Genomic DNA, 14,034 nt, shown 5'->3' with positions numbered 1-14,034 from the left:
CTGCTTTGCCTTCTTCAATATGTGTATTTTTGATGCTTTCATATTTCATATTTTCACTGGAATTTAAAATAAAGTTCAGTGGGTTTGGATAAATAAGACCAAATTATTCAAACACATTTTGACTGTGAAAAAACAAGGCCCCAGTGAGGAAACTCAACGTATCACCATCAGAATAAATCCATCATATGAGATTACATGTTTCACTGTGGTCATAGTTTATTGAAAGATTCTGTAAATCAGAGTAAATCTATATTTGCCCAGAACATGCATGAGCATGTCATTAGGCCTGCTATCATGAAGACAATAATATTGTGTCACAGAAATATCAACAGAGAGAGAGAGAAGAATTATCTCCTGATAATTAGAGTAATAAACCTTACCTCACTGCCTCGCTGCCACCTCTGGCTCTCTGTGGGTGTGAAAGCATCTGCATACAGCGCTGCTATTAAAATCTCTTCTTACTGCTGGTTAGACATCACAGGAAGAGAGATAAACTGAGAGAGAAAAGAAAACAGGGTGCAATGTGACTTATTTTATCCTCTTCAGAAACAGAAAAAGTGAACATGAGTTTCTTGAAGTCATTCCTGAACATCAGGTATATTTTAACTCCTTTAAACTAATCTTGAAGTCCTGAAGGTGCTGTTACAGTTGCTAACTCTATTCCTGACCTTTGACCTTTGACTAACACCTCTGATTATCAAAATGCAGGAGTAATATTTTCACCGAAACGTACTAGAAAGAGCTGGAGATGGATTTAGGCCAAACTGGAAATATTCTAATTGTGGATTTACATGCGTTTTCCGTCAGTCCTTCACTGAACACTCACTGAAATTTTACGCTGCACTTTACCTGAAAACCTTTCATATTAAATCAAATGTGTCTGTAAAAGAGAAAAAGAATAACGTATCCTGGTAGATAGAAAGTGTAAAATGAAGAGAAAAAAAGAAGAAGAAATTGGGTTTAACTTTAGCAGGAAAACCCAAAAGCTTGAGAAGTTTGGAAGATGGATTTTAGGAATATCTCAGCCCTATAAGTTTTTCTGGAAGCCGGGCCTGGGCTCTCAGAGCAGTATGCAAAGGTCACTATATCCTCTTTTCAAAATAAAAGAACCCAAACAGAAATGAATTTACATGAGTCAAAATCAGGATTAAAAGCATCATATACTTTATTTCATATTTCAGACAAGATGTTTTAGAAAGTGACAGACAATATGAGCGAGGGAGGAAAAAGTGGCAGAAGAAAGAAAACCACAGGGTGTTTCTTAATGAGGTGCGGTGTCAGTTGCGTTTTTGCCTGTTGCCATGGTAATGGGCTTGGAGACAAGCTGGTTGCCCAGGGCAGCGGTTGGCTGAGGGTCCAGGTACTCAGCCATGACGGCAATCTGGCTGAAGTGGCGGCGAGCCAGCGTGTGTTTGTGTTCGATCCTGCGGATGAATGTCGCCTCGTACGCCTGAAAACACACACACACACACACACACACACACACACACACACACACAGGAGGGAGACTCAGTTTGTGTAACAGCTGGAGTACAAACTTTACCAGCTGCTTTTTTACTGTTTGACCAGACAAACAGAAAGAGGACCAAACAAAGTGCCAGAGTGAGTTCACACGGCTGTAGGTATCTGTTTTCACAGAAAATGTGTACAGTGTACCATCTATTAGAGGTTAAATACATGATCTCTCTTTTGGAAGACTAACCAGAACATTCAGTTTGGGGGAAGGCCCTTTCCTGTTTTAACATGAAAGTGCCCTCGTGCACTGTGTCACCAGACCTCAGCTATTAACTTAACGATTAACACAGAAATAATGGACTAACTACCAAAGTAAAACCCATGTTGTGAAAAAACAGAATTCAGTTTAACAAAACAGTTTACCTGGGAACTATCCATCCCAAATTAGGAAGACAGTCTGTTCTGCTGATGAGTTATTTAGTAATTTAGTTTTAAAAGTTATTTATTTAGTTATTTAGTGTTTAGTTATTAAGGCTTTTGAAGGTTAAAATAGTTTGAAACAGTAACAGAAACTGGGAGGATATTGTTTATTATGACGCAGGAACTTTTGTAGTGGTTTCAGAAACTACCTACGTTTCCGCCAGAGGAGCCATGGACTAATGGCCCTTTTCCACCAAATATTAACTAAACCCAGGAACCATGTAGGGAACTCTTGATACTGTTGAGCACAAGTTGTAGCAGCCTGAGGTCTGTGGGTCATTCCACCACGATGGTTCTTACTACCTACTCCATGGTCTGGCAGTGTCGCCCAGGAACTACATTTAGACCCTGGATCCTCCTGTCAAGGTAAAAGTTCCTGAGTTCTTTAAATGGTTCCTGAATTCTTGGAATGGTTCCAGACAATTCATAATTTGGCGATAGTTCAAAAGTTACTACAACACAATACAACTCCTCTTCCCATCACAAAGCGGGCACTAGGGAGATAATGAGAACATTTATGAATGTCAGGAAGAAATGCACAGGCCTGGGATCAGATTCAGGTCATTATCCAGACACCAGGTGGAGATGGGGTCCACATGAGTGTGTATGTTTACGTGGACAGACCTTGTGGACGTCTTCTACCTCCAGGTGAGCTGAAGTCTCTTCTTTGGACAGCAGGATGCAGTTCCAAGGGCTCCAGTCCCTCTGACGCTCCCAGCGGACAAATACCAGGTTGTAGAGGTCGTTGCTGGCGTGGAGGGCCGAGCGGGACGCCCAGACCATCTCCACCAGGTACCGCATGTCCTCCACCTGAGAGGACACACATGTATACGTCAGAGTTGAGGTATCTGCATTATGAAAACATCACAGCAAACTGTGCATGAAAAAGAAAGTATCATCTTGAGGCTTGTAGCATCGAAGTAAAAGAGTGAAATGAATGAAACTGATAAATGAAATGAAAGCGGTGCAGCCGTCACCTGCAGCAGGAAGGGAATCTTGGCTTCCTCGTTGAGCTGCTGCTCGTCAGCTCTCAGCCTCCTCAGGATGTTTTTGTAGCAGGAGAAGTCATTGCGCGATCTAGCAATGTTGTCGAGTCCGGTGCAATCCTGGCATCGCCTGCTCAGATGGGCGCTGGCGGACGGGCTGAAGTCGGCAGAGCGCAGGTAGCGATGACAGCCGCGGCAGAGGAACATGTTGTTCTTCAGCTGGGAGGGATTCTGGGGAATCTGGTTTTTAGATAATAGATATAGGAGATATTTATATCCAAGAGTGTCTCATGCATATGATCCCAGACCAGCAGGGCTCTTCACTCACCTTCAGGTGCTTGGCCACCTCAGGGTTAAACACTGGTGTTTTGATGTACTGGAAGAACAGAGTGGAGATCCTCTTCCTCAGCCCCTCCAGATTGGCTGCCTTAACCCCCCGAGTCATCAGGTCCACTTCCCTGTCAATCAAATCCACGATGTCCCGGGTCAGCTGACACTCATGCTCCTGTCCAATGAGGAAAAACATTGAGACAGTGTGATGTTTATACACTGACTGTGCACCATTAATGTCAAATGTGTGAGCTCACAAACTGTGGATATTTTCCTCTTACTGTTTGGTGGACAGCAGTATGTGTGTGTGTGTGTGTGTGTGTGTGTGTGTGTGTGTGTGTGTGGTACCTTGACAGTGTGTTTGAGTGTCATCAGGACATGGAGTCTCTGCTCCTGGTTGACAGAGGACATGTTGATGTTGTTGTACAGATCTCGCAGCTCTCTGGCTCTGATAGTGTGTTGACTGTCCATCTCGATCAGTCGGCCGTCTACTGCTCGCCACCGACGAGGAGCCGCAACCTGAAACAGACCAACACACTGTTAGTACTACTGCTGATGGTACTACTAACACTGCTGCTAATAATACTGCTGTTTTTACTACTGCTGCTGCTACACCTGACAATATACCTTCTACTGCTACTACCTAAACTACTCCTGCTACTGATACTGGTATTACCACGACGACCACAACTTCAATACTACTACTCTTACTTCTTCTCCTCCTACTACTCCTCCTCATGCAACTTGTAAAAGTAATAGTAGTAGTACTAATAAGCTACAACCACAACTATTCCTTCTGCTACTAGTCCTGCTAGTGCTACAACTACTCCCACAGTACTAATACTATTCTACCTTCTCCTATTACGGCAGCACATATAATGTACACTTCTACGATGAATACAGGTATGTTGAATGACGGGCAGTGTGGGATCTGTTGGTTGGTAGCAGTCTGTGCATGTACTGTAGGTACTGTGTGTGTGTGTGTGTGTGTGTGTGTGTGTGTGTGTGTGTGTATGTGGACTATTGACAGTCTCCATGTACTGTGTGTTTGCACTGTTATTTTGTGTCTTTTAACAGCACATACTGTATGTGTCCAAAACAAATTTCCTTCGAGACTATCTTATCTTATCTTACTCCTACTCCTATTACTACAACTTCTACTACTACTAGTACTCCCACATGTACTACTGCTCCTGCTACTGATATTACCACACGTACTAACTTCTATTCTCACTACTAATTTATGAAGTGAAGTATTTTGATTTAGCCGAACATTTTTTTCTCTACTGTAATCAGTGACAATCATTTTTAGCTGTAGCCGTAACTCCAACATGGAGGTTTGAACTGGACATAAAACTATTTTGGTCTGGATTGAGAGAGCAGTGACCTCTGACCTTGTCCAGGAAGTTCCTGACAGTTTTGTCGTAGTTGTTGTTCTGGACGGCGATGCGATGGCATCCGATGGCGGCGATGAGCTGTGTCTCCTGCTCCAGCAGCGAGCAGAGAGCTGCCTTCCTCTCAGCTCCTCGCAGAGACGAGTTGATCTGCTGCTCCTCCTCACACCTCCACTCTGAAACATTTTAGTTTCTACTGATACTCCACTACATTTCAGAGAGACATTTATCTGACAACTTTAGTTACAAGTTACATTACAAATTAAGATTTTTAAATACAAAACATATGAAGAGCTTATAAAATACGATGCTTTGTTATAAATTAAACAACCAGTATAAACAAGTGCATAACATTTCATGGTTACAGCTTCATAAATGTGAGGATTTGTTGCTTTTCCCTTTAATTAATTCAATTATTTTCATTTATATTTATTAATTCTGAGGTTTGTACCATTGATTGGACAAAACAAGCATTGTGAAGGTGTCACAGCAGCAGAGTGAGACCTCCTCACACACAGGGACCCCCCCAACCCTCCTCAGCCTACTCTCTAGAGCGTGGTAAAGCAGGTTGAAGTCCTCCCTCCTCTGCGGGTTCATCCAGCGATGGCGGCGGTCACTCAGCTGCTCCTCTTTCTCCTCCCTCCTCTTCCTCTCCTGCAGCTCCAGCCAGGCCATCCGCCGGTCCCGCTCCCTGCTCAGCCGGTCCACCTCCTGCCGGGCCAGCCAGCGGCGCGCAAACGCCTGCAGACGGATCACCTGCGAGGGTGACAAGAGAGGAGGAAAGCAGGTCACAAGAGCAAAGAGAACAAGATGGAGCAAAAAATACTTTATGTATATATACATTTATATACATATACTTTATATATTCACACGTATAATTCATTTATTTACCATGGAATTGTAAGTTATATAATGTGTGTTTTGTAGTAATTTCTCTGTTTTCTTCAACTTCTTCTGTTATTTTGTTTAGTTCATTCAAAGGTAAATTCCAAGAAGAAGAGGTAAGAAAAGAGAATAAATAGTTAATATAATAATACTATAAAAACTAGAAAAAATGTGTAACTTTAGCATTATTAATCTGTAATCTGCTCGGATATATGTGCCGTTTGTCATTCTCATTAAGACATTTCCAAGAATGGCCTTATGACCACATGACTTTTTGTTCTTTGCTCCAATAACAGTGGGTCCAATGGATGATGATGTGATGATGTTAACCGGCAAGCAAGTCTGTCCAACTGTACAAAATGTTGGTCCAGAGCAAGATATTTAAAATCTATCGGCCACATTGCCCTAACATTAGCTGGTGCTCCCCTGACCTTTCCTCTAGTATCACAATCAGGACAAATGTTCCACTTGTGCACAAGATGATGACACCATGTTCGCCATGGCCCTCATCTCTACATTGACCGGAATACAAAGACGTCACGCATTATAATCACAGCGTTCACCCACAGCTCTCAGCCTCCTGTCATGATACTCATCAGCAGTGATGTAGTTGCCGGGGGCGACCAGCTTGTCGTTCATACAGGAGACGTAGCAGCCGATCCCAGTCATCTGGGAGGAAACGTTGACTGGACACTGCTGGGCCTGAGACTTTAGCTCGACTGTCTGACGGAGACGGAGACAAAGAGACGGACTGAATTTAACAGAACGCTTTTCCATAATTACATCCATAATAATACCTTTGTAAAAAAAAACTTTAAAAAAAGAAGTGAAAAAACATCATAATGTATTTGTTAAAATGTCTCAGATCCCTCCATCCTTTGGACGGAGGATCTGAGAGTTTCCCTGGTTGCTGATCTCGGTAAAGAATTAATTGACCTCGGGAGCTGTATTGAATTGTAAACACGCCTAATACAGGTAACCAACGTCAAATTCTTATGGCCTAAAAACTGTGAAAATATTAATTGAGTTTTGTGATTTTGCCCGAGGAGAGATCAGCTCACTGCCCTGCAGACAGACTCTGTGTGCTGATATGGATGAGCTGTCTAATGCAGGGAAGCAGGGCGGCTGCGAACATCTCGAGGCCACAGCTGAGGTCACAGGCTTCAAGCTGTTAATTGAGGTTCACTGCAGACGAGATGAACTGGTGACTAACATTTTACATTTTCCAGGCTTGTGACACGGATTGATGATGCTCGAGTACCCTAAAAAAAGGGTTTAGTCTCAGTGAAACCTTTTAATTATTGATGACCTTTTAAAGTCTGGAGCCATCTCAGAGAGTCAAAGTGTACCAGCTACACACATGTTACATGCGTGTAGCTGGTACACTTTGTCTAAGTGCAACTGTATAATATACTTCTGTTCCAAGACCAGAGAAACGACTTCCATTAATTTCCCATTGGAGAGTGTCCACTGACAGTGTGCTGGATTATTTCAGTGCTGTGATGGACATGAACCCTTCCTGGTGAAATCATCAGCACACACAACGAGACACTGAACTGGAAAAAAACTGTTTCATTGACAAAAAGTTTAAGGTCACAGACTGTGTTCCTAAGAGAAGCCAACTATGAATCCCAGAGAGCATTGCTGTGAGAAACATCGAATAAAGTCCCTCTACCTGAGCTTTTCAAAATGTCCGCTGTGGTAAAGGTCTGTGAATCTGATTCACGCCAGCAACATGTGAAATACAAGATGAACAGAGTTTTGACAGGGAAGAAAAGATAAACTGGTGATGCTCATCAAGCGAATATGTCAGTCTAAATCGTCCTAAAGGCTTCAAATAAAGTCGGTCTACAGGGCTACAACATCTAAACTCTGATTAATTGATTCTCTGAATTAGTTTGATGTTCAAATCTGGCTTAATCTGTAGAGTGACTGCCCAGCATGAGACAATTCCTACATTTTAATGGTGCAAACTAGTATTTACTAAGATCTCAAGAAGAACACATAGACTGCTGTATGTTTTATGTATTGAGGAACACTGAGGTTCACATAGAGACCGTAATGTACTTTTAAAAGCATCATCAGCTCCAGCAACTTACTACTGTACAGTAACAAAATTAGTCGAGGGTCAGAGGTCACTGTGCTGTGACAGCTGGTTAGAAGACTGTACAGGTTGCCACCACCATTAGAGATATGTTTTCATGTTTCCCGTTTGTGCTGTTCCTTTTCCTTTCCTTTTTTCTGCACTTTGAGGAATATTTTAGGGCCATAGGTGATATAATGATACGATATGCTGTAAAAAAAAAAATATAAGAGCCAAAAAGAAAGGAAGAAGACAGGATCGTGAGGCCTACAGGCTGCCGTCCTGTGATGTGTAAACAGTCTTTACTGTGGAACAACACACCACCTCATCACAGCACAACAAACAGACGAGGAGGTCTCATTACTGCAGAGATGTGTGTCTCCATGTGTGTTCATGTATGAATGTAATGAGCCAACCACACTGTGTCTTTGTATGAGAGAGAATCATATCTAATCCAGAGGGCAGCTGTGTGCAGGAGGGTCAAGGTGAGTTATATACAACCTCCATCTCACACACACATGTACTGAGACCTACATGTTGTCTCTACCCAACCACACCACAGCCACAAGAAAACACTCCTTCCTGATTAAGGTTGAGGGACTTCCTGTGATTTTAAAATGATTACTTCCCGGGAACAATTCACACTCCAACCAAAATTTCCGGGATTTCATGCCTCGCTAGAAAACTGCAAATAACTCAATTTTATGATGTTTTTCTTTTGTACTTATTAGTGTATGTGGTAGCAGAACAAAATTCCTTTGAAAAGTACATTATCTTTGAGGTGGAAAAACACAATAACAATCATCTGATCTTCTGCTGAAAATGAAAACGTTTTGACAACCTTACTGAATATTATTTACTGTTAGATCCTGACCAATCCTGTTGCCACATCTGGAGATTTAAATTGTTTATGAGGTTACCCATGCTGTGTCACATGTGTGAAATGTGCAGAGCACCTCTCGCACTATCAATCCTGCTGCTCTGCGAAGACAAAAATCCTACAAACAGAGCATCAGGATTACAGACTCTACCAGGTTCGCAGGCATTTTTCCCAGTAAACAGGTGGATTTTGGCAAGAATTTCACGGAAATAAGGCGATCTCAATTGCCCAGCATTCAACCTTGAACGGTTGGCAGGTATTACGATAACTTACCAGGAAGCAGGTTTACTCAGTTATCCGTATACTGAGAGGTGTTTCTAATATTTAGTCCCGCCTCACTGGTATATATTGGGTAGACAAAATATTAGAAACACCTCTCAATATAACACAATACAGTTCCACAGCAGCTCAGAACTACAACTTTGAAAATGATCCTGTACTGTAGATTCTCCCTGAGAAAGTCGACATGATTATTATTATTTTTTTAACAAGGGAGATATGTTTTTAATTTTAAAAAATGCAGGAGAAATACCACATTCTTTCCTGAGAGCGCTGGTAACCTTGTTTTACTGGGTTTACTGGCTACTCGCTTTAGACAGAAATCCTTTTTTCTGTCAGCTTCTGAAAAGCTATAGCTCTTCTAGTCTAATCGTATTAAAGTTTAGTTTATTTGTACTCGGCACGGCAACAGAAGTTCCAGACATTAATTTTAAGCATTGACTGTGATTGATTATCTCTCTGCAGGGAATTTCAAGTGTCTGCAAGTTGAATTCTTGAAGTAAAGAAATGAATCTGAAAAGTGATTGATGATTTGGAAAATGATCAGCAGTGATGTAAAATACATACGTTGATTTGAAGTTAACATGGTTAACCATTCAAAACCCCCAGTGTCTGAACTAAAATATTGTGTAAATGTTTTAATTTTATTTCTATTCTTCTTTATATGGATAAAATAATGCAGAATACATTCAGAATCAAACTAATTAACCCTAACGCTCACCAGAGGTGTTACTGTGACCATTCGTCTTCTGTCATCTGGTTCAAGAGGCTCATTTACACTCTTTCTCTCTCTCTGTAATTAGATTTTTTAATTTGCACATGAAGTCATGTTCTGTCTCATGCCTGAATGAGAACGCTGTTTGCAGTAATTAGTGACCTTTCAATGCACCACACACACATCCAGCTGTTGGTCTGTGTGGTTTCATGCATTTAACTGAGCTTTTTCATCATAATCTTTTATTGTCTTTTATTCTGTACTATATTCTGTACACAAATCCTCAGCTCCTGAAAACTAAAGTCTGACACTCAGATTTTCTGTACTGTACCTGTGTGTCGCGACTGAAGACCACCACTCCTCTGTCAGGTCTCCTCTTGGGCAGGGTCTGGACGGCAGCGTGGTGGTACTCCGCCCCTGTCAGCCGGTGTCTGTAGCCGCCCAGGAATGCCTTCTGCTGGCGGAGACGCTCAATCTCCACCACCACCTCCTGGAACATGTCCTCATCTGGAAGTCAGAGAGAGTCATTTTACAGAGAGCTGAAGTCTGTCTGCAAGTTTTGGTCCAAAAATCCTAAATAACCCCCAAAAAATGCCTCCAGCTGTACTATGTTCGGAAATGAAATACTAATATCACCACTACAAACAGCTGCTCATGTCAGTGGCATTTTATCCTGACATCTGTCTTATGAAAGAATTTGGGAGTTTAGTTTAAGTTTAAGTATATATATATATATATATATATATATATATATATATATATATACTTAAACTTATATAGCCATGGAGTCTGAAGTGATTACAGAATTTTATAGTGTTTCTGAATCAATTAATAAATGAATACATTTAAAAATACTTTACTTTACTTTAAGTTAACATTTAAATGATGCGTTAATAAACATAAAAGTAAATTATGTTTGTATATTAAATTTCCCAATCAGTCATTAAGTGATGTCTGACCATCAGTTTATCAACACACACACAGTTTGTAGAGGACAGTGCAGAGGGCAGGTTGTTCACACCTGTTTGGACTCGGACGGTGATGACGTCCGGCATGTTGTCGTGCTCTGGGGGGCGAAGGGGGCGGAGTGGGTGGGTGGTCGGGTCGGTGGAGCTCATCTCCATCCGGGTGGAGCTGTGAGGACGGACGCCGAGCTCCATCAGGCTCTGCTGCTCCTCCACCACTCTACCTGGAAAACAACAGGCCGACCGCTCATGACTCAGAGAACTGAACTGAAACCTCCGTCCACACCATATGGTCCTGGAAATTAGTCTTTGGACTCACATTTGGTCATTTTGAAACTACATAAACTGTTTAAATTGCATTTCATGGCAGGGGGGCTGCAGTGGCTTTAACCTTTTTTCAGCATCCAAAAGGCGTCATGACAGAAACAGGTTTGGGAGCCACTGATCTAACATATGTCACGGTTACTTAATGTTCTACTAAGCTAAAAGTGGGTACGTTTGGTTACACTGACAGGTAACAGGCTGGGATCGGTGGGAATTTACTCATCACTCTTACAGCTCTTCAAACCCTTCACCTGCCAGGACAAACAACATCACCCTGTGCTTGTTGGTAGGGAAACAGATGTACCGTCCAGAGAGATCTGCAGCACCTCAGCTGGGACTCTGAGCTCCGGGGCGAGGTGACGCTTCAGCTCCTGAATGCTGAGACCGATGGCGAAGGCCACAGTCATCACATGACCCTCCGGCACCAGCACCATCTTCACTGCAACCACACAGAGACATTCTGTCACAGGCTGGGTTCACCTCTGAAATCATCAGTCATTTTTTTTAATGCTGTGGGATTTTATCATGACAGTCTGTTTTTCATAACTACTTTTTACAAGGTTAATACAAAAAGAACAAACATCTTATTACTTGAAAATAGGTTTTAGTGGTGTCATTGGGATGGATTTTTCATTCTAATAGATTCTCACATCATAAATCTCCACAGTGTCCATCCACCGCCTTTGAATTGGAGAGTTTCTTTGAGACTCCTGTCTTTGTCGCAGCTAATAGAACTTTAACAAGATATTGATCCTCATGTTGTATAATCCCAGTGTCAGGTTACCTAGAAACAGCACATCACATCCTGGGTACTTCACTGCCAACAATTCATCTGCAAATCTCTCCATTTTTTGCCAAACCCAGAATACATGAATATGAGCTGCATTATTTTGTTGCAGTATGTTTATATCGTGTATTTTATCACTCTGCAAATATATAAAACTGAAATTAAAATGAAATTGAATGATCTGTGACAAATGGATTTGGGAAATGTGTCACGCTATCAACAGATCGGCCAAAATCTGATGCAGTTTTTATCTTTTAAATGGAGATAAACTGTCATGTATAAATCAACAGAATTTCACAGAATCCCATCAGGCAGCACCAGGAACAGTGTTTACTCCAACATAAAACTTTGAAGGCAACTACAGACACATGCTATAATGTTAACTTTTTTATCCTGCAACACGCCTACGTGTTAATATAATATCTTGTTTGCTTTACTATTGCAGTTATTCTTTTTTTATTCTTCGTTTAATTATGTTCTTCACATAAACTAATACATACTCGGCATTAGTTGTTACCTTGGCAACAACTGCTCTTCCTGGATTCCATATTTATATTAATGTACAGTATAATCAGCAAATGTTTAAATAACTGATGGAACTTGCTTAATGTGAATTATTGGAACAAATGTTTACATGGTATATTTTCAGTTTCAAATCACCATTATACCAAACACAATAAAAAACACATCAGAAAATAGAAAAACTGACAGTTGCAATTTTAAGATTAAAGTAAACCTATTTAATCTATGTTCTTTAATCAGGTTTTATGTTGTTTTTGTGTCATGCATATTTGTCTGTAAGTACTGTATTATTTTGTAAAGGGTTATATTGTTTTATGAGAAACAAACCATTTATGACTAGTGTTTGGATTTCAAACTTTTAGTTGTAACAGATTCAGGTTATTTAAATTAGTTTAGGGTCCAACTCATAATATATATATGCATGTGTGTGTGTGTGTGTGTGTGTGTGTGTGTGTGTGTGTATATTTATGTATCTGTAAATCAGAGTCTTACCTGTAGCTGTAGAGTTTCCAACATTTTCCTTTCTCTGAGGCTCTGCAAGCTGTTCGGCATCATCGGGCAGATCAGCCTGAGTTTCAGCTTCTTCCACAGTCTCAAACACATCTGTACAGTCCAGAAATTTAAGATTACCACATAAAGAACACCTAAATTGGAGTTAAAATTTGTTACACCTGTCAATCACAAGATTTAGGAAACCTCTTTCCTTTTTAGCTACACAAGTGCCGTGGCTTGAGGGATGTTGTCTGTCTGTTGGTCAAATAACCAATATCTTAACTACAGGATGGATTGCCATAAAATTAATTCTTTATCAACCAAATGAAAGGGGTCCTTATCACAAATGTTTGTTTATGCTATAATTATATCTTTAAGTCATATAAGCCGATATTCTCTCAAGTATCTATATCAGCCTCAAAAATCTAGTGTCAGTTGGGTCGCAGTATATATTGTTTTGTGACAGAGAAATCCAAAGTAAATCATCCATATTTTCGTCACACTGTGTTAATATTATCACTCACTGAATTTGAAACTTTTGGTCAGTGATATCAGCTGCAGGATCTTTGAGATTGTTTGACTGAGAGTCTCACCAGTTGCTACTGAGTTTCCAACATTTACAGTTTCCTGAGGCTCTCTAAGCTGCTCGACGTCATCGTGCAGATCAGCCTGAGTTTCAGCTTCTTCCAGAGTCTCCAGCACATCTGCACAGTCCAGAAAGATAGGACAAATCTGAATATCAATACACATCATTCCTGTCAAACACTAGACTTGCATAACCATTTCAATATCTCAATAAATACATTAATCAATCAGGATGTCTGCAGTTGTAATTAAGGTTTGAGAGGCTGCACTTCATTTGTTACACTTACGTCAGATTTTGAAGTCTTTAAAGGAAGACTTCTTTGTAAACGTAATTTTATTCCTTTTTTAAATTTATTCATATTTGATTGTCAAATTAAAAAGTAGTCGGTAGGGTCATATGTAGCACTGCATTTAAATATTTATTAAGTATTTACTTTCATGGACTTGATTTAAACATGATCAAGGACCTCCAGTCAGTCTGGACTCACCTGTGGTCCACCTTTCTACGTGCACCGCCTCTCCATCACTCCCCGGCTCTCTGTCGTCCTCTGGCGGCCGCTCTGCAGTACTTCCACCTGGTTGTGGGTTTGTCCCCGTGTTTGCCTCCTCATCTTCTTTCACCGCCTGCTCTTCATTTTCTCTTTGCGCCGACATGGAAGCTTCAACTGACCGGCTAGCGCTACGTTAGCTTGTTAGCTTTTCCCCACTTTAAGTCAACTGAGCTCAAGTAAATCCGCCAGAACGCTGAGTCAGTACGAACAGCGGTGAAACTGTGAGAAACTGGCCCGCTGTCTCTCGTTTAAACTTCTTCTTTAATCTATTAATCGTTTTTTTATGTCCTTGTTTAACGAGAATTTGAGTTAGCAAAGCGC

At 41.0% G+C, this 14,034-nt stretch overlaps 1 protein-coding gene across 1 annotated transcript; it reads right to left on the bottom strand.

The window, feature by feature from the left end:
* Positions 1–1,261: 1,261 nt before the first annotated feature.
* On the bottom strand, positions 1,262–13,816 carry iqub (IQ motif and ubiquitin domain containing). The gene is made up of 14 exons (XM_070906954.1): positions 13,651–13,816; positions 13,171–13,281; positions 12,578–12,688; positions 11,081–11,215; positions 10,509–10,676; positions 9,819–9,994; positions 6,098–6,253; positions 5,191–5,401; positions 4,646–4,821; positions 3,600–3,770; positions 3,250–3,426; positions 2,913–3,161; positions 2,560–2,745; positions 1,262–1,450 (listed from the first exon to the last, which is right to left on the bottom strand). The coding sequence occupies exons 1-14, from the start codon at positions 13,814–13,816 to the stop codon at positions 1,262–1,264; spliced, it is 2,382 nt and encodes a 793-aa protein (XP_070763055.1).
* Positions 13,817–14,034: the final 218 nt, after the last annotated feature.

This window comes from Enoplosus armatus, chromosome 6 (genome assembly GCF_043641665.1).
Source record: "Enoplosus armatus isolate fEnoArm2 chromosome 6, fEnoArm2.hap1, whole genome shotgun sequence".
NCBI lineage: Eukaryota > Metazoa > Chordata > Actinopteri > Centrarchiformes > Enoplosidae > Enoplosus > Enoplosus armatus.
This window is presented reverse-complemented; position numbering and strand designations above follow the sequence as displayed.